Source organism: Eretmochelys imbricata, chromosome 1 (genome assembly GCF_965152235.1).
Source record: "Eretmochelys imbricata isolate rEreImb1 chromosome 1, rEreImb1.hap1, whole genome shotgun sequence".
Lineage (NCBI taxonomy): Eukaryota > Metazoa > Chordata > Testudines > Cheloniidae > Eretmochelys > Eretmochelys imbricata.
The window spans coordinates 134,811,525-134,832,497 of record NC_135572.1 but is presented as its reverse complement, the minus strand read 5'-3'; the positions used below and the strand labels follow the sequence as shown (position 1 = coordinate 134,832,497).

At 41.9% G+C, this 20,973-nt stretch overlaps 1 protein-coding gene across 2 annotated transcripts in view; it reads left to right on the top strand.

The window, feature by feature from the left end:
* ARHGAP6 (Rho GTPase activating protein 6) overlaps window positions 1-20,973 on the top strand; it is a 506,068-nt gene that overhangs the window by 435,839 nt on the left and 49,256 nt on the right. For both annotated transcript variants that reach the window (XM_077815515.1, XM_077815524.1), the window contains exons 4-6: window positions 13,321-13,577; window positions 18,875-19,070; window positions 20,142-20,197. In XM_077815515.1, the coding sequence (XP_077671641.1) occupies window positions 13,321-13,577; window positions 18,875-19,070; window positions 20,142-20,197 (509 nt within the window). The remainder of the gene's footprint in view (window positions 1-13,320; window positions 13,578-18,874; window positions 19,071-20,141; window positions 20,198-20,973) is intronic.

The window sequence follows — 20,973 nt, the reverse complement described above, 5'->3', positions numbered from 1 at the left end:
GATTGATGGAGGTGGCAGATAGGTAGGCAATAATGTAGACAAAGGGAGCAAAAGGGCCAGGAGACCATAAGGATCCTGGTCCCAGCTCTGGAGTGTGTTCACCTGAACAGAAGGGTTCTGCGCTGCACTGCTCTGCAGCTCCCCCCAGCCTACAAGAACAATAGCCATCCCCATCTCTTGCATGATGTTTATTTAACAGGCCTTTCTAGCATTTATTTTATAAAGAGAATGTCTTCCAGTACCGGGCAACTGATTCAAAACAAAAATCCACTCAGCTCTGTGGATGTGGGCATACTCACACAAACGGGTTACGACCACTCACTCATTCACGGTTACTTGTCCCAAGTTCTCCTGCGACTAGTGACCCAGCTGGCTTGCCTAAGAGATTGGGCTAGTAGCTTTGTTCTTCAGGGCTAAGAAGGGGTCAAAGTTAGGGCAAGTAAGGAAATAACAAAGGTAGAGCAATGTGTCAAGGTTTCCAGAATACCCATTATGGGCTAGATTATGGCTGGCCTTTATGTCAGTGCAAAGAGCCTTCCCTTCCCTGGAGCATCCCCTGTGCAGAGCCTGCCTCAATTGCAGACCCTGCACTTTGAGGTGCCCAAGGACAGTTACCTCTGTGTTTCACCAGGGATGAACAGTACCTGAAAAGGAGTAGCGAATGGAAGGGAGAAGGTGGAGCCTTGCTCCCTGCCTTCAGGTACTTCTCCCTCTGGGCTAGCCATTAGGGCAGGGCAGGCACACTGTGGGAAGCAGGCTTGGGAAGGATTGTTTTTCCAAGAAGTGCATCCTCTCCTTGATTTCTCCCAGATGGTGCACCCCTGCACTATCCTCAACAAATTGCTATACCCTAGAGGTACAGTCTAGCTTCATCTATCAAAGGGGCATAATAATGCACATTGTACAGGGGTATTGTGTGATTTAATCACTGATATTTCAGGATCAGATCTTGTTCTACTCACTTAACAGCAGATTATATCTATCTATCTATCTATCTATCTATCTATCTATCACTTCTGCATGAGTGAAAGTATCAGTAGCCAGATAAATCCCAGTGTTTTCTAAAGTCATCACAGGCAGCAAAAGAATGCTTTTTAGTCAGATTTATATCAGTGTTTTGTCATTTTTGATAGCTACATCTGTCATCATTTAATTAAAAGAGAAAAGGCTCAAAAACTTAAGTACCTTTTTTCTTTGTTTTTACTGTTTGAGTGACTCATCACAGCAGGGTACAACAAATCTTGCTGGATGTGAAAAACTAAGCACCCCACCCAAATATTGTAGTCAGTGTTTTCAGCTTCCACCAGTGTCATCGTCTTTCTCTTCTCCACCTTCTTGTATTTATAGTCACTCTGGCCATCTAAGCATTTTCCAAACATTCTGTTTTGCTGCTGACAGTGAGAGTGCTAGTCTGGGGGAGTAATAAAATGTCAGCGTTGGTCTGAATGGGATGCCTGGCATGCTGACAGCTGAGATCCTGTTCCCTTACAAATTCACTTCTAATTTTGATGACAGGAGAAACAGCCGTTCATCTGTCTTTAGACAGTGATATGGGTGTTAGTTTAAGCATCCCTTCTTTGACTGTACACCCTTGCATTCCAGAGATAGATGCCTCTTCAAAAGGATTTCTCCTGCAAGATTTTATCAGTGAGCTGATTCCTCGCTCCCTCTCCCACAGCCTCCTCTTAAAAACAAATAGTGAAGTATTTTCCTTGAACACTAACTAGAACCACATAATAAAATTCAGAAGGTACGTGCATGGTGACATCATTGCGGGAGTTTAAGTCTTTGGAATATGGTATGATCATTTTGTTTTATTTTAAATATTTTATGCTTTCAGAAAACTCTAGAGATGGACCATGAAACTTTTAAACTTGGTTTGTTCAGCAACTGAGAATTATCCAATTTGCCTTTGTTTCTGTGTGGAATGTAAACATTTAGGGCGCAATTCAGCCTCCTGAACCCCAAAGAGGCTGTTTGTGGTGGATTGCTGGTTATTTCTAAAGAAAAAGCACTTTTGTGAATAAATATTTGATTTGTCTTTGCAGCCAGAAACTCTGGAAACCTTCTTCTTCCATGCTTGTTTTCCACCCATTTTCTGTGAATTTAAAAGTATTTTCTTACTGTTTACACTTAAGCTGCTTCAGTAATAATTCACTCTAATGTTGTCAGTATGCCTTGGCATATTCTTAGGAGAGAAGAGTTCCATAATAAATACAAAAAGTTTCTTTTTCATTATAGTATTTTTGTTTCAGGCCTTGTCTGTGCCCTACTGTGTTTTATTTTATTACATTTCTAAAACGTGCCTCTTGTGATCTCTAAGCATCTGAGCAATTTTAAAAACCACATTATGTCATGTTTGGACTTATGTCAACTAAGAACTTCAGGGACTCTTCATTTAAAAAAATTAAAATCCTTCCCACAGAAAAAGGCTGACTAAATCAAATCAAATCAAATCAAGGCCTTATGATCTCAGACCAGCAAGAAAAGTTCCAGTTGCAGATCCCTCACTTGGGTGAAAACCTTGGGTGAAATCTTCACTTCACTCCATTGAAGTCAGTGGGAGTTTTGCCATTGACTTCAGTGAAGCAAGAATTTCACCCTGCTTCCAGTCCTCAGACACTTGAATTTAATTCTTCTTCGAGTGATCGATACATGCCCATTCCACTGTAGGTGTGTGTGCACCTCATGCACAGTTGTCAGAGATTTTTCCCTGAGCAGTATCCATCGGGCAGCATAAATGCCCTCTGGTCCCTGGCACCACGACACACATGTTTAAAGGGCTGTGCTGACCCCAATCTCCCTCAGTTCCTTCCTACCACCAGTGACAGTTGTTGGAGCTCTGAACTTTGTATCTCCACGTCTTCCCTCTTATAATGTATATAGTACCTGTAGAATCAGTTTTTGATCTCATGTAGTGTGTTTGTACATATTTAGATATACGAATCAGTTTAGGATATTAATTTTCTAGAGTGGTTTCCTAGATGGATACCGGGCTTGGTTCTGGACTAATACCTCATTCTCCTGGCTTCAAAGACTGTCACTCATGTAATAAGTCTATGCCAGTGAGCTGCCCACACCCCAGCTTCCTTACGTGTCTGGCAGCGGTGCATGTGAGTGACATTTGTAGAGGGTTCAAAGCCCAATTGAAAAAGAACAGTGCTGCCAGACTAAAGTACCACCTTAAGGAGTCTGCGCTTTGCCCACTGTTGGAACCTTCCCACTCAGAATGGGAACCGAGCAAGTATGAGTTGGCTAAGAGTGCTCTCCCTCTTCTAATTGAGCCTAGAGGCAGATCCTCATCGCCGGTACCTAAGAAGAGACAGCATAAGTCTCCCAAAGACTTGGTACCAGGGCTTTTGAAGTCTACAGTGAAGGCAACAAGCGGAGGCAAGGACTTGGAGGTGTGTTCAAAGAGGAGACATCCCCAGATACAGTCTGTAACCCAGAGGGATTACTGACTCTGGAGCCCAGGAAAGGTCTGTGGAGCCCAGTCCCTGAAGTGCATTTTTTGGTACCGCAGACCCCAGAGCCCTTTCTGGTGTCCTCTACACCAAAGCCTTTCAAGGCAGCTAGATTGTTACTTAACCTGATGGTGCTGGCTTCCCCTGCTGTTTAAACAATGAGGAGTACTTGTGGCACCTTAGAGACTAACAAATTTATTTGAGCATAAGCTTTCATGGGCTAAAACCCACTTCATCAGATGCATGGAGTGGAAAATACAGTGAAGATAGATATACAGAGTACATGAAAAGATGGGGGTTGCCTTACCAATTCTAACAAGACAATTCAATTAAAGTGGGCTAGTATCAGCAGGGGAAAAATCACTTTTGTAGTGGTAATCAGGGTGGCCCATTTCAAACAGTTGACAAGAAGGTGTGAGTAACAGTAGGGGGAAAATTATCATAGGGAAATAGTTTTTAGTTTGTGTAATGACCCATCCATTCCCAGTCTTTATTCAGGCCTAATTTGATGGTGTCCAGTTTGCAAATTAATTCCAGTTCTGCAGTTTCTCATTGGAGTCTGTTTTTGAAGTTTTTTTGTTGAAGAATTGCCACTTTTACATCTGTAATTGAGTGTCCAGGGAGGTTGAAGTGTTCTCCGACTGGTTTTTGAATGTTATAATTCTTGACGTCTGATTTGTGTCCATTTATTCTTTTACATAGAGACTGTCCGGTTTGGCCAATGTACATGGCAGAGGGGCACTGCTGGCACATGATGGCATATCTCACATTGGTAGATGTGTAGGTGAACGAGCCCCTGATGGTGTGGCTGATGTGATTAGGTCCTATAATGGTGTCCCTTGAATAGATATGTGGACAGAGTTGACAACGGGTTTTGTTTCAAGGATAGGTTCCTGGGTTAGTGTTTTTGTTGTATGGTGTGTAGTTGCCGGTGAGTATTTGCTTCAGGTTGTGGGGCTGTCTGTAAACGAGGACTGGCATGTCTCCCAAGGTCTGTGAGAGTGGGGAATCGTCCTTCAGGATGGGTTGTAGATCCTTGATGATGCGCTGGAGAGGTTTTAGTTGAGGGCTGAAGGTGATGGCTCCTGGTGTTCTGTTACTTTCTTTGTTGGGCCTGTCCTGTAGCAGGTGACTTCTGTGTACTCTTCTGGCTCTGTCAATCTGTTTCTTCACTTTCCCAGGTGGGTATTGTAATTTTAAGAACGCTTGATAGAGATCCTGTAGGTGTTTGTCTCTGTCTGAGGGATTGGAGCAAATGCGGTTGTATCTGAGGGCTTGGCTGTAGACAATGGATCATGTGATGTGGTCTGGATGAAAGCTGGGGGCATGTAGGTAAGTATAGTGGTCAGTAGGTTTCCGGTATAGGATGGTGTTTATGTGACCGTTGCTTATTTGCACTGTAGTGTCCAGGACCATGGCCTGCACATAGCCGGGTCCTGCCTCCATATCAGTGGCCCTCTGGTTCTTCTTTCCACATTCTAAAGTCTCTCCACTCCTTTCCCGCTCTTCTATATCGTCTAGGTGCCAGGAGCATCTGCAGCAAGGTCACTGTGTTCCCTTTCCCCATACTGGGACCGTGCAAGTGGAACAGTGTGCTCAGGGACTCTCCTGTGGAGGAATTGGAGAAGGGACCTCCTCAACAATGCTTAGCTTCTTCATTGCCTAATGAGAGGATGGTGACTGAGTCTACTAGTCCTGCTCCTGATCATTCCAGAGCTCATCAAGCGTTGCTGATGAGGGTGGCTGTAGCTGGAGATGTTCAACCAGAAGAGGTACAGGAAAGATCACACAGGCTCGTGGACATTTTAGCTTGTTCAGGACATTCTAGGGTAGCTCTCCCATTAATGAGGCTATCCTGGAACCTGTCAAGTTTTTATGGCAAACTCCATCTTTCCTACCTCCCAGTGCTAAAAGTGTGGAGAGAAGATACTATGTCCCTTCAGAGGGTTTTGAGCATTTCTATAACCATCCTCCTCCAGACTCCCTGGTAGATGCTGCTGCCAATGAAAAAAAAAGACAGGGACATCAGGCCTCTACCTTGAAAGGGAAAGAAGCGCAAAGGCTGGACCTGTTTGTCAGGAAGCTTTATTTCACAGGAGGTTTACAGTTTAGGATTGCGAACGAAGAGGCTCTGCTGGGTCAGTATGATTTCAGCCTTTGGGATAAATCTTGAAGTTCAAAGACAAGCTTCTTGGTGAGACAAATCAGGAGTTCATTGCAATGGTGGAGGCGGGCAACTGAGTTGCCAAACCAACATTGCTAGTGAGCCTGGTGGTGGACTGTGTGGCTCAAGGTATAGCTTCCGCCATCACTATGTGATGTTCATCTTGGCTGCAGTGGACAGGTATTCCCCAGGAGGTGTAACAAATCATTCAAGACATCCCATTTGAAGGCCCCCTACTCTTTACTGATAAGACAAATAAGAGACTTCATAACTTTAAGGATTCAAGCATGACCCTTGTGTCTCTGGGGATTTATACACTGGCAACATAAAAAAACCAGTTCCTCCCACAGCAGTCCCAATGATTTAAGTCCTTCTCACTGCATACCCAAGATCCCTCCAAAAGGAGGAGCAGAAGTTACAAGAGGCATCCTCTTCTGCAACTGCCAGTTCAGGCAAACTGGGTCCTCTAAACAATCATTTTGACCTGTTGGTTGACAGCAGTCAACCACTTACCAGACTACCATCTTTCTCCACTTCCATTTTTGCCAATCACCTATACCACTTCCTAAGTGTGTGGACCTGTGTCACCACAGATCAGTGGGTCTTAAAGCATGGTGAAACTGGGATACACCCTTCAATTTATTTCTATCCGCCCTCTTCAGGGACCACTCTCACAAGAGTCTGCTACTTCTGGAGATCCAGTCTCTTCTCATGGGGGCCATATAGGAAGTTCCCATGTCATTCAGAAGGAAAGGATTTTATTCATGTTACTTCCTAATCCTGAAGGCAGAGAGGGATCGCAGGCCCATTTTATTTCTAAGGCAGCTAAACAAGTTCCTAAAGAAAACAAAATTCCAGATTGTTACTCTAGCATTATCCCTTCCCTAGGTCCCAGGGACTGCTATGCTACTCTCAACTTTAAAGGATGTTTATTTTCACTTGGCAATTCACCAGAGCCACTGAAAGTTTCTCAGATTCATGGTCAATGCATCCCACTATCAGATTACGGTACTGCCTTTCAACCTGTCAGCAGACCTCTCGTATTCACAAAATGTCTGGCTGTAGTAGCAGCTTTCTTGGAAAGGTCAGGAATCCATGTGTTCCCTTATCTGAATGACTGGCTAGTGAGAGACTAGTCCAGGTGTCAGGAACTCTCCAATATAGCCACTATTCAGTCCACTTTCAACACGCTGGGGCTCCTAATCAATACAGAGGAATCTATTCTGACACCTGTTCAAAGAACAGAATTCATTTGGGCAGTCATGGACTCTACACAGACCAGGGCTTTCCTGCCGGAGCAGAAGTTCCAAACAATGTGGGTCATAGCTCAAGATGTAAAGGCACACCCTGTCACTATGGTTTGGAATTGCCTCAAACGTCTAGGGCACATGGAAGCATGCACTTATGTGGTGCAGCATGCCAGGCTACACCTCAGAGAACTACAGGTGGCTCAGCTCGGGGTGCTCACAGGCCCATCGTCACATGGAGATGGTGGTTCAGGCATCTGCTCAGGTCTTGTCCTCCCTGGGCTGGTGTCTTCAAAGAACCTGCAAATGTTTGTGAGGGAGTTCTTTTGCCCCACCACAACAGTCACCCACTCTAGTCACAGATGTATTGGATCTAGGTTGGGGAGCTCGCTTAGGTCCGCTTCACACTCAGGGCCTTTGGTCTTCTCAGGATCTAAGTCTCTAAATAAATAGCAGGGAGCTTCAGGCCATTTGTTCAGCTTGTGTGGTGTTCCTTCCACATATCAAGGGATGGAATTTGTTGGTACTCACAGACAGCACAGCAGCCATGTTCTGTGTAAACAAACAAGAGGCTGGAGGTGGGGCTTTAGTTAAAGTTATGCCAAGTGGCAATCCTCCTTTGGAATGCCTACATTGCCAGGTCTATCAACCTGAGAGTTGCTTACCTTCCAGGAGTTGAACACACTCTGGCAAATCTCCTGAGCAGGTTGTTGCAGGTCACCCCGAGTGGTCTCTTCAACCAAATGTGATCAGATCCATTTTAAAGCTGTGGGGAACTCCCCAGGTAGACCTATTTGCAACAAAAGCAACAAAAAAAAAAGTAATCTTCTTTATTCCTGATCCGGTCATAGTGCAGTTTCACTGACAGACACCTTCCTGCTATCCTGGTCAAAAGGTCTGCTGTATGCTTTCCTGCAGGTTCTGCTCCTGCTCAAAGTCTTGTCCAAGATCAAGCAAGATTCTGCTTATCTTATTCTGATAGCCCCTGCATGGTTGCATGTCAAGGTTGGTATTCAACTCTGCTAGCACTATTAGTCAGACCTCTGCTGTTGCTCCTCAGAGATGTGGATGTGATCTCCCAGGACCATGGCTGCTTCCTTCATCCTGACCGTTAGGCCCTCCATCTGACAGTGTGGATGCTTCAAGTCTGACAACTTCAGAATGAGTTTGCTCTAGAGTCTCAGGGAGTGCAGAAAGTTTGGCTAAATAGTAGGAAGCCTTCAACTAGGTCTACTTACCTTACTAAATGGAAGAGCTTCTCCATTTGGCCCATACAAAGAGGCGTCCTCCCAGCTATGGCTCTGATTTACCATATCTTGGGCTATCTTTCTTTCTGAAACAACAAGGGTTAGCTCTTAGCTGCCAAATGGATTCTGAGGGAACTATCTCAGCTTTCCACCCTCCCATGGCTAACCAGTCAGTTTTTTCAAATCCTGTGCCCATCAGATTTCTAAAGGGCTTGCTCAGATCATACCCCCAGGTTCACAGCCTGGTACCACAGTGTTTAAATTTAGTTCTAGCCAAGTTGATGGGTCCCCTCTTTGAGCTGCTAGCAATTTGTTCTCTGTTAGGCACGTCTATGAAGGTGGCTTTCTTTGTTGCTATAACCTCAGCTAGGAAAGTAGGGGAGCTGCAGACTTCAGTATCAGAGCATTCTTATACACTTTTCTGTAGGGACAAGGTTTTCCTTTGACCTCACCCAAAATACCTGTCTAGAGTGGTTTCCAATTTGCGTATTAATCAAGCAGTACCAACTTCTTCCCAAAGCCTCATTCAAGTAAAGGGGAAGAAAATCTCCATACTCTAAATGTTAGGAGAACTTTGGCATTTTATCTCGATTGGACTAGGCCTTTCAGGTCTTTGTCTTAGCTCTTTGTTGCAGTTTCAGACAGAATAAAGGGCCACCCACACAGTGGATCTCTTCCTGGGTTTCTTGCTGTATTCATTTATGCTACTGATTGGCTGATATTGCACAAATCTCAGGCAACTTCTGTGGCCATTCTGGCTCATCTACTCCTAGAAAACACTTCTAGGACAGCAAACTGGTCATTTGACTCTCACTGTGCCATCTATCATCAATCTAGAGATGATGCCCGATTTCGGCAGGTGGTCCTACAATCCCTGTTCAAGTAAATTTGAATCCACCTGCAGTTTGAACTGCTTGTGTGTCATCTATAGCGGAATGGACATGTGCCATCAGAGAAGAAAAATAGTTATCTACCTTTCCATAACTGTTGTTCTTCAAGATGTGTTGCACATGTCCATTCCATGATCTGCCTTCCTTCCCCTCTATATTAGAGTCTTTTCCAGTAGGAAGAAACTGAGAGGGGTCAGGGTCAGCATAGCCATTTATACGTGCATGCAGTGACATAATGCACTAGCGGGCGCTCATGCTTCCCTGATGGGTACTACTTACGGGAAAATTTCCAACTATGCACGAGGCGCACACATACCTCTAGTGATATGAACATGTGCAATACATATCAAAGAACAATAGTTACAGAAAAGTAGGTAGCCATGTTTTAGTTCAAGCAGTTTAGGACACGTCTATATTGTGCAAAAAGCCAGGGAGTGAATCTACAGCGCTCCAGCCTGCCGTGCAATAAGTGTCTGGGTGGACCCTGCAAATGTGCACTAAAAGTTCCCTAGTTTGCATTAATGTACTGCTGATTCAATCCAGAGTACATGAAATCTCAATACACCAAATCGCAACTCAAACCACAGTATGTCTCAGTACACAAATCACAAATCTCAGTACGTTAGCTAATATCAATTGCTGACTGGCTGGAGTGGTGAGTACTGAGCTGAAGGCTCACCTTTAAGCATATGTTGTTATGAGCCCTGTCTTCCTGGTATTTAAATCTGATAGCTCAAGCATCTCAATAGATCTTAACCATAGGGCTGCTTAGATCAAAACCAGCACTTTTGGAATTGGAGTATTTGTGGCACCTTAGAGACTAACAAATTTATCAGAGCATAAGCTTTCATGGGCTACAGCCCACTTCATCGGATGCATGGAATGGAACATATAGTAAGAAGATATATATATACACATACAGAGAAGGTAGAAGTTGCCAGACAAACTGTAAGAGACTAATTAATTAAGATGAGCTATTTTGAGCAGGAGAAAAAAAACTTTTGTAGTGATAATCAAGATGGCCCATTTAGACAGTTGACAAAAAGGTGAGGATACTTAACATAGGGAAATAGATTCAATATGTGTAATGACCCAGCCACTCCCAGTCTCTATTCAAACTCAAGTTAATTGCATCTAGTTTGCATATTAATTCAAGCTCAGCAGTTTCTCCTTAAAGTCTGTTTTTGAAGCTTTTCTGTTGCAAAATTGCCACCCTTAAATCTTTTACTGGGTGGCCAGAGAGGTTGAAGTGTTCTCCTTTCGGTTTTGGAATGTTATGATTCCTGATGTCAGATTTGTGTCCATTTATTCTTTTGCATAGAGACTGTCCAGTTTGGCCAATGTACATGGCAGAGGGGCATTGCTGGTACATGGCATATATCACATTGGTAGATGTGCAGGTGAATGAGCCTCTGATAGTGTGGCTAATGTGATTAGGTCCTATGATGGTATCACTTGAATAAATATGTGGACAGAGTTGGCATCGAGCTTTGTTGCAAGGACAGGTTCCTGGGTTAGTGTTTTTGTTGTGTGGTTGCTGGTGAGTCTTTGCTTCAGGTAGGGGGGCTGTCTATAAGTGAGGACTGGCTAGTCTAGACTAGTCTAGCCTTGATGTAACACAGGCATGGATGACTGCAGAGTCTGCATCTGAGAGTAATAGGCACCATCTCTTGGTTAGCAAAGAAAAATATATTCTGATTACTGCTGCTCTAATGAGACCTTGAGCTTGTGAGCCAGTTTGATAATAGGCAGATTAATTTTTTCAAAAGAGGGTGAACTTATTGGTTTTGCCGGTTCTTTAAAGGGATTCCTACTGCCAGCCAGCATCACTTTTCTCTTATCTAGCCTGAACCCAAGCCAGCTGGTTTTCATCCAGGTCCCCACCTCTGCCACACACTGAGAAATCAGATAAGTGGTTAAGATCTTCTGAGAGGAAGGCATACAGTAGACTACTATCAGTTTATTGATGGCACAATAGCCATAGCTCTTGAGAATCTCCCCTAGTAGCTGCACATACATGTTGAACAGGTGGGGTGACACGATCAAACTCAACAACCAACAGTCCTGGAGGAGGAAGAGTGTTGCCCCAGAGTACCTTCTGTGACCAGGAAAGAGTGGAGCCATTTTAAGGTAATTCTTTCCAGCCCAGCCAAGGTCCCAAATTCATATTAGTAGCACTCCATGATCAACAGTGTCGAGGTAGAGCTAGTAGTATCATCTGACCTCCGTAGTCAGGAGATCATTGGGAAAGAGATCAATGCTGTTTCCATATCGCATCTAAATCCCAAGCGTGACTGACTGGGAGCCCAAAATCTGAAGGTGTCATTTGCTGCTGGAGTTGGTCTAACACCAATTTCTCAATGATCTTCCCCAGAAAAGTGAAGGGACAGCTGAATATAGGAGGCAGTTGGAAGGTGGAGGAGGACACAGTAGATACAGTAGAATGACACAGTGTAAGGGTCACTGTGGGAGCAGAGAGAACAATTTGGAGGCAGGGAACCCGGGCAGCATGGAGGCAAAGTCAGGAGGACAGAGTACTGAGAGGAAGGAGAATGTGGGGGACAGGAGTCTGATGGGGCAGGAAAGGGGTTGGGGAAATGAAGAGGAGACAGGAGAGAGATAGAGATAGAAACCGGGAAAAGAATGAATAACAGCTCCACGACCATAGGTGTTATGATGGGCTAAATGAAGTCCTCCATTAAACAGCAGAAGGGAGGTCCATGTTAGTGTGTGTGCATTTTAAAGTTGAACTTTCAACCTGAAATAATTGCCTCCAAATTGGGGTCCCTAAATGAGAAAAAATCAGAAGACAACCCAAAACAATACCATGTGTTTATTTTTAAAATCTTATTATTATTCATTTAGGGGTGAAGGATGGACTGACTCATGGTTCTTTGATCTCTTAGAATTAGTAACATTACATACTGCTTGATTAACACTTAAATATTCTGTTGTGATATGTTTACTTGTTCTAAATTAAAAGCAAGTTGTTTTGAGATGTCATTCAGTGTACTGGTCTCCTCCAAACTCACTTGATATGAGTGAATCAGCTTCCCAATTTTGGTTTAGTCTGGCCACTAAATTGGTTTGTGTCCTAGCATGCTTTACTTCTAAAGTGTAGTGATGATGACTCTAACCAGAGCAAAATAGAGTCTCTTGTCTCCTTAGGTCTGATAATACAATAATGCTTCAATTCAAGATTCAGGGAGTACACTTTTTTTTTCCAATGCCTTGTTATAATCTCAGTGAAAATGCTAAGACTTACAAAGGTGTTCTACAAAATACAGCTGGGCATTCGATCCCAACAGGAAGTCTGGCAGAGGAAGGGTATTTCTAAAAAGTGTGACAGAAAATGCATTTATAGGAATTTCTGCTTGTCCTTTGTTTCTGAAGCTGGAATTGCTTCCTCTGCATCCCTGTTTGTGTTGTCTGTGTGCCAAATTCAGCTCCTATATGGGTTCAAAGCCAATGACTTTAGTGTTTAGAGTTGCATCCACTTTCACCAGGGATGAATTGGTCTCAAAGACTTAATAAACATTTTACTTTCTGTTTAGATGCACAGTTTTACATAACTTAAGAAACCAGACTGAACCAATAGCTCTAATAGACAAATGAACTGATTCCATTAATCTCAAATGGCTCTTAGCTCTAATGCTTAATAATGACACTTTAAAAGACAATGTTATTAACCAATTCACTGCTGATCATTTTAGCCAAAACATCTTAGGCGCTTTTGAAAATTTCATGCTAAGGCCTGGTCTATGCCATTTTTCTACCAGTATGACTATGTTTGTTAGGGGGATGATATTTTCCCCTCACACACTGTTAAACCCCACAGTGCAGAGGCAGTTATGTTGGTATAAAGATGCCTTATACTAGTATCGCTTATTCCTCTTTCCATATAGAAATGGCGATAGCAACATAAAGTACCATTACACTAGTATAACTGCGTCCACATCATGGGGGTCAGACTGCTTTATCTATACCGACATAGTAAAGCGTATAGACTAGGCTGAAATGATTTTTCCAAGGTCACCTAGGGAGTACATGACAGAGCTGGGAACAGAATCCAGTTTCCCAGCAAGCCTATTATAGTGCCTTAACCATAGACTATGCTTCCTCTACACTGTGCAGCTAGTACATAGTTATCTGTGAGTTATTACTGAGAGGCAGCAGTTACCTTAATGAGATTGTTATATAGTTGAAAGTTGTCAAAGACATCAAGAGTCTTGGGATGATTGCTATTTTTACAAGTTTGGTATAAAGTGAAACAAATTTAACAAATAAATAATTCTGTTCTTGTTGCAGAATTCATACCCCAGGCTTTTGGAATGCCCTTGTCCCAAGTGATTGCTAATGACCGGGCCTACAAACTTAAGCAGGATTCTCAGAGAGAAGAGCAGAAAGATGTGTCAGACTTTGTAGCTTCTCTCTTACCATTTGGAACTAAAAGACAGAACAAAGAACTCTCAAGCAGTAACTCATCTCTTAGCTCGACCTCGGAAACACCAAATGAATCCACTTCCCCTAACACACCAGAGCCAGCACCACGTGCCAGAAGAAGGGTAAGTTTACCTGTAACAGCTTAATGCATACTGGGGAACCTGCTGGGGCCTCAGGCTCTGGTCAGCACCAAAAATTAAACTTGTGCATGATGGTTTCTGACCACATTTAAATAAAGCTGGTTGTGGTTCGAGCCAGCCCTTGTTAATGGTGGAAGTTGTAATCTTAATAGTCAGCCTGCTTTCCCAACTGGGAACAAGATACAAGAGAACAAGATGGACACTGCATGATTATTACAACACCATAAGGGATACGAGACTTTTGGTTTTCCTCCACTTTGGTTCAGATTGGCCTGTCCAGTTCTGCAGGCCCTGACCAGGTGTATTTTTTTCAGCTGGTGATGGTAGATGGACTACACATATGTGACTGATGTTCATAGGTTTTCATATTCTAATTTAGAGTCCAAAAAACCAGAAATTAATTTAATTATTAGCATCCACTAGTAAAAATCATTATGGCCTGATTTAGATGTCACATACCTCAGAGTAAATCAAACTCACTATAAAAGTTAGTGAAAATAACAGTAGGATAAACCATGTGTGAGATCCGGATCACGCCCTTGGTGGCAAATCATGCCCCTGCCTCTCAGCTCATGGAGGGCTCCCTTGGCAGCAGAACAAGTGTGGCTCTGTGGCATGAGGTGGGGGCAGGAGTCTACAGGCAGCACAGGTGTCTGCAATCACCATTCTGTGCAGAAGATGATATCTGCAAAGGAAGATTCCTCTCTCCACTGCTCACATCTGTAACACCCAGCCCAGCTCCTCAGGCCATGTGCTAGTCAGAGAATTTGAGCACTGGGACCTGACCCAACTAGTGCTGATGTCAGTGGGACTCAGATCTAGTCGTTAGTGCCTAAATTGAAATAGAATGTTGCTCCTGCATATGATATGGATATCTGATAAGCCTCTTGTTTGCCGGGTTTCATCCCTTGGGTTTCATAACTTGATGCCGTACTCTGAACTGACGCAACACTGCAGTAAAGTAGATAATGTCACAGTTTGAGCTCTTTACAAAAAAAATCAGATGGTACTGGAACAAGCTGTCGTGAATGCTACTCACGTTGCCTTTTTATGTGGAAAAATGGAGAGAAAAATTAAACCTTGACAACTAATCTAAGTGTTGGGGATACCAGAGGAGCTAAGGAAAAAAGAAATGTTCCTGAGGAATCCTCAGTGACATTCACTCTTCTCCACCTCCCCTGCATCAAAGCTTTTATGGGGAAGTACTGTGGGGGACTCTGTAAAGTATAGCGTTAACAAAATAAAAATTGATTTTATGCAGTATTTGATACAGTGTATCCAGAGTACCACAAGCAATAAGTTAGATTCCAGTAGCACAAAACAATTACAGTAAATGGTACAGTAATTCAGTAGTATGTTATATGTAGCCATAGGTATAGGAATCTGTTTTAGTGAGAGAGAGAATTATTGACCAGGAGATGGGAGCCATCCCCTATTATTTTTCAAAAAGTGCTGTGAGATATTTAATTTCCACTTGGACAGCCATCAGGGATGAGCAGAAGAAATCTAGGTTTAATCTTTCATCTAAAAGATGTGCCCCAATCCCCCCAGTGCTAAGTTCCTAGCAGTCTGTGTTTTTGACACCTTGTTGGTATGAACAAGAGAGATGGAAGTCAGTACTTCCACTTGCAGGGTATTGTGGCTGAAGTTTCAGTACACAGTCATGGTGATATAATATCATATGGTTCACCTCAGAGATAAATAAAAGTGTAGCCGAAGGCAAGCAGTTGAGGTAGAAGCAGACATAATTTTCTATTTAGAATGTGTTTGAATTATTAACTATAACAACCTCACATTTCTCTTCTGTCTTTAACTTCTACACTTTATTAGGCCATTCCCCAGCCATTCTTGGAGTGTTTCTTACAGGATATTCGACAGTGCATTTTCTAACCTACTTTTAAATGTTGCAACTGATGGGGCTACCACCTCTTCCTGTGGGAGACTATTCCACATTCTGGCCTTCCGCTATCGGATAGTTTTTCCTAATATTCAGTCTAGATATCCCCTCTCTGTTTTATCTCATTACCTCTACCATAAATAATTCCTTTCCCTCTTTGGTGTTAACAGTCTACAGATATCTGCAGTTGGCTATTGTGTCCTCTCTCAGTCACTGCTTAGTGAAAATGAAAAAGATACTATCAAGAAACCTATGAAGTATTTGGGGAGGTTTTTTTTGTGAAGTTCCTAAGATTGTATTCTTGTTTACCATATTTCAGATTGTGTTCTAAAGACACTGCCTTATGTTATCTCTTCTTTATTCAATCTCCTTTAAAATGGGATAGATTGATTTATATATTGGATTTTAGCCAAGTCCTGAATAAATTTCCAAATATCTATCTATGTTGCAGACGTATTTTAAATTTTGTTAAGTGCTTTTGCTTTCTTGAGATTTGGCAGTAGCTTACCACTCCCTTTCTCTGGTCATCCCTAGAGACACATATTGTATATTACTTCTGGCTGGAGATTCCTTGGGCCTTCAGATAAGTATGGTAGTTTTCATACTGCACCCCAACTTCCAATTTTGAGATACATGATCCGATGCAAAAGGAAACTTGCACTTCAGGTGTTCTTGTCCTATTACTCCCATACTCTTTCTCCTAAAAGATATTTTAGCAGCATCACAGATGAAAAGAGAAAGCATTGGAAACTGTCCCATTCCATAATACCGACTCTGGGTACTCTGCCTCTTACATTTTACCTCCTGGGCAGTGCATACTGGGAGTCCCAAAGTTTCTTTTCCTATTAAATATATCAAAGAAAATGGTCAAATGTGTATTGAAGGTAAAAGCAGCAGTGCAAACCTGTCAACACCACCTGCTATTGTGCTTCAACCTTGACCTGGAGGGACTATCGCAAGGAATGAGAGGGTGATTAATTTTATGTAGTCAATCCTTGGTCTCTCAGCTCAGGCTCCTAACAAGGGCACCAATTAGTGACTGTTGTGGTGGCGATGGGTTGTGGACTTTGTGATGGAATCCTACAGATGTCTGTGGACCAAAAGGGCTATTGTCATTAGATGGTGCAACTCCATTGCCTTCAATAGATTTTCACCTGCTTATGCCAGGGATGATTCTGGCCCTATGTTAATACGTTATCTATGCCAAAATGCACTGAAATAATGTGAGCACAGTCCCATCTCTTTTATTAACCAAGTTGTGTAAGGGGAATAAACTTTCTCCTGAGATGGCAGTATTTCTGGAACTGCAGTAGTGACTGTGGGTGGGGTTTTTCAATAGCTCTCAGCATTAACTGAAATCTGCTCCCATTGCAGTCCAGGGGAATTCCATTATGCCCTTCAATAGGATCAGAGTTAAGCCAAATCTGAATGTTTTGAAAATCTCATCCTACATCACTGGTGTTTTAAAAGAAGTTCTCCACTGTAAGCCCAGTTTTGAAACCCCCTGTGTCCAAAATCCTCAAAAAAATGTAATTTCCACGTGAAGTTTTACATTTGTGGTATGTAGCCAATGTATCTTTTTTTTCTTTTTTTTTTTTTTTTGCTTTGGGAGGAATTGAGGGGGGTCAGACAAAGCATTTTTCAGAGAATGAAACTGAAATTGAGGTAAAGCTGACTTTTGTGAAAGATCTTGTAATTATTTTTGTAAAACTGAATCTCAAAAAAGAATGGGTCTAGCAACTTCGAGGTTGTTTTATTCATAAGTCTTCCATGAGATCCAGGAAACAAGACTATTTTTGATAAGGTCATATGGTTATTTTAGATGTTATTAATGAAAGATTTTAATTTTCAGTCAGTTCCCAGTGGACTTTATAAGTTTGTCCAAGGGCTAGAAATATTTATAAAGTTCAGTCATGGACTGACAGAGAATTGTACCAGCAAAATTAGTAACTTCTGTCATATGAACTTCTCAGGTTCTATGTGCTTACATATTCCACCAACACAGGTTGTGGAATTTGTATACTCTGTCAGCAGAACATCTTGCATTTAAAGAGGTTACCAAGGTTTCCAGCAGAGTATTGGATTTGAATTCTACAGTGGTTTATGTTCCCTTGAACAACATGTACTGAATTCTTTCACACCACATCTTTAGTTATAATAAATATTTTCTCTGTAATAGAAGGAAATATAACAATTTACAGTAGATGTTTTTATATCAAGGTTTTTTAAATAATCTGTAAATAAAAAAGGAAATTACTATGCCAACCTTCATTAAGAAACAGTTTAGCTTGCCAATAAATGTCAATGGAATTAAAACACTTACTAAAAAAAATCTTTTTAATATAATTGTGATCTACAAGCTTAACTGTATCCACAAAAGATTTTTGCCTAGGAATTTAAACAGGATGAGTCGATGGAATGTAATAATGTTATAGGAATACTAGTGAGGCAAGGTGGGTGAGGTAATATCTTTTGTTGAACCAACATTGAGTAAAGGATATTACCTCACCCACCTGTCTCTCTAATGTCCCGGGACCAACATGGCTACAGCAACACTGCATAGGGATATTAATCTTTTTTGTGTTTGGGAATAGCTGGCCTTCATTTTTAGGTGTCAAATTTTGGAAGTGTTTTACCTCTTATGCCTTTTTCACTGCATGGGAGGCTGTGCCTTCCTTTAGTTCAAAAATGTATGTATTTAAAGATTTTATTACAATGTTAAATGTTTTAAAAATATTTAGAGCAGAAAAGGCAGATTGTCGAAAAAGAGCTCCATGTAGAGCCTATCCCTGGTCCTTCACAACTCAAAAGTAAAAATACATTGCAGGATTATGCAGTTATCTGAGGTACTGTAGATGTGTCTATGTATATAAAGTGTGTGTGTGTATAATATACTTTGCATTCCTTTTCACTGGGGTTATTACACAAGATGTGGGCCCAATAAAAAAGTGTGAATATACCCATACATGCATATGTATGTTTATATAGATAATGTACACACACGGCCCGATTTACAACTGTCCTGCACTTTATGCAATTACACTTGTAAAAATAAGCACAAAGTAGGTGTAAAACATTTGGTCCTGTTTTATACCCTCTTTGCACTAGTATAGGTGATTACACAAAGTGCAGAATAACAGTGAATTGGGCTTCTTTTATATAGTGGGCCTGATTCTCCACTCCAGAACACTGATTTTATACTGGTATAACTCCATTGGAGTAGAACAGTGTCAAGAAGGGGAGAATCAGGGGCACTTTGTATGTATGTTGTTTAATATATAAGATCAGTGGTCAAAAGACCTCATTAGATACGCTCTTAAGGGAAGGGAGCTGCTTAGTTGATTCCATCCTTACTGATTGCGCATGCATGTGTACTTTACAGGGCGCAATGTCTGTGGACTCTATTACAGATCTTGATGACAATCAATCCCGACTGCTAGAAGCTCTACAACTCTCTTTGCCAGCTGAAGCTCAAAGCAAGAAAGAAAAGGCAAGGGATAAGAAACTAAGTCTGAACCCTATTTATAGACAGGTTCCCCGGCTTGTAGATAGCTGCTGCCAGCATTTAGAAAAACATGGTAAGTGTATTTCATTTTGCTTTAGGTAGAAAGATACATTTTTATGAGGGTTCATGTATGTAGAACTAAACATTATATACTCAGATAAGCATACATATACATGTTCTTATAATGTTTAGTGTGATATACATTTTTAACCCATTTATAGTATATTTTAAACCACTTCATGGTAATAACATTATTTACCTAGGCATTTGACCAACTATTATTATGACCTCAATTTCTTATCGCTCCACAACAACCTGCTTGTAAAGTGAGACCTGTTGACAAGTTGTTTGATTACTAATGTTAACTAGCTTGCAAGTGAATATGTCATGAATATTCATACAGCAGCAAAATATTATTAATTATTTGTATTCTGGTAGCACATAAAGGCCCCCCACCCATTGTGCTTACAGTCTAAGTGACCAGACTGACTAACAAGCAACCTGCCAAAAGTACAAATACAACTTCTTTTAATTTTCTCCTTTGATAAAAACCTCCCGCGCAACCAGTCTCTGCTGTGTCTACCTGTCAGCTCAAGTTCTTCACAGCTCTTGCTCAACCTAAATGTCCTCTTTCTCCCGCCACCGCAGGAAAACACTCAGCCTTGTTTTCAGAGACACATACAAAACCGGGGGGGAATCCTAAAACCCCAGACTGCCAGAAGTGTCCTAAGGCCTACCCCCTGTGCCCCCACCCAGTGTCCCAGCTCTGTTAATTATGGACACTTCTCCTGCCTCTCTCCTTCCTGTGATATCACTCCTAGATGTGCTGCCCCTTAAAGCAAAATTGCCACCACAACATCCACCTGTCTGCCTGCCTGTTGATGTAGCATTGAAAAGATGGCACAAAAAGTAGCACTGAACTGCAGTTCGGCAGGTCAAGTAATCCAAAAGTTTTATTAAATTGAAAAACTCCTTGTCCCAAGGCACCTTAAGTCTCCTGAGCTGGGTAAACACGTGTTTAGAGAAATGCTTTTATTCTCTACTGTGGTACTAATGCACATAGCTCAGATTGCTTTTGTTTCAATGCAGTTTCTGACCGAGTTTTTAAACAGTGAAACAGTCTGCTAATATGCTATGCTTTCAGGTCTCCAGACAGTTGGAATATTCAGAGTTGGAAGCTCAAAAAAGAGAGTCAGACAGGTGAGCAGACATTTAGTTACATGAACTTGACTGTTTTTGACTGTTCACCTATAGAATTTCTAGTAATGTGATTATTTCCCCCGCCTCACGGTAGATGAAAGTAGAGCTTTTTGTGGAAGTGACTTTTTGGTATTTGGGTGTTATCTATGGTAGCTCTGAGTAGGCTGTTTCCAGTCCCCTTCCGCTCAGGAAGGAGCAAAACAGTTCAAAGAAAACAAGAATTCTAACCTAAATCTTGAACTACAGCTGATTTTTCCAAGTTCAAAAATGGTCAAATAAGAATTGCTCCCTCTGCCCAATTTTAACTGCCCACCTTCACCTTTGGTGAAATCCGTATCAGGGTCTCAGCAGGTTAGCAATCTCAGTATAGTCTGGATCATCTCACAACTGAAGAAGCAGTGTAGAGCATGAGATTTGAGTAGAGTTCAGTGACAAGGTTTAGGTTTGAAAGAAAAGTTGACAAATACCTGGACTGAATGGAGGAGGTGTACTCTTGGCTGCCAATTCTATCTAACATTCCAAAAAGAGTTGATGATCACAAATTAAACCCAAATTTACAAATCTCTTACACAGAAGTTGCGGGATGTTAAATTATATGGGGGAAATCAACCTCTTCAACCCCCGAATTCCGTCTCCTAAGCGTCACCTCTCTTACCCCTATTAATTTCAAATAGTTTTCTCCCATCCAAGTCCCAGTCTCAGCCGAACATTGAGAAAGCAAAGATTCTGCACCATGGGGATCCAATGATAAAGACAGAGCTGGGAGTTAACGCTCA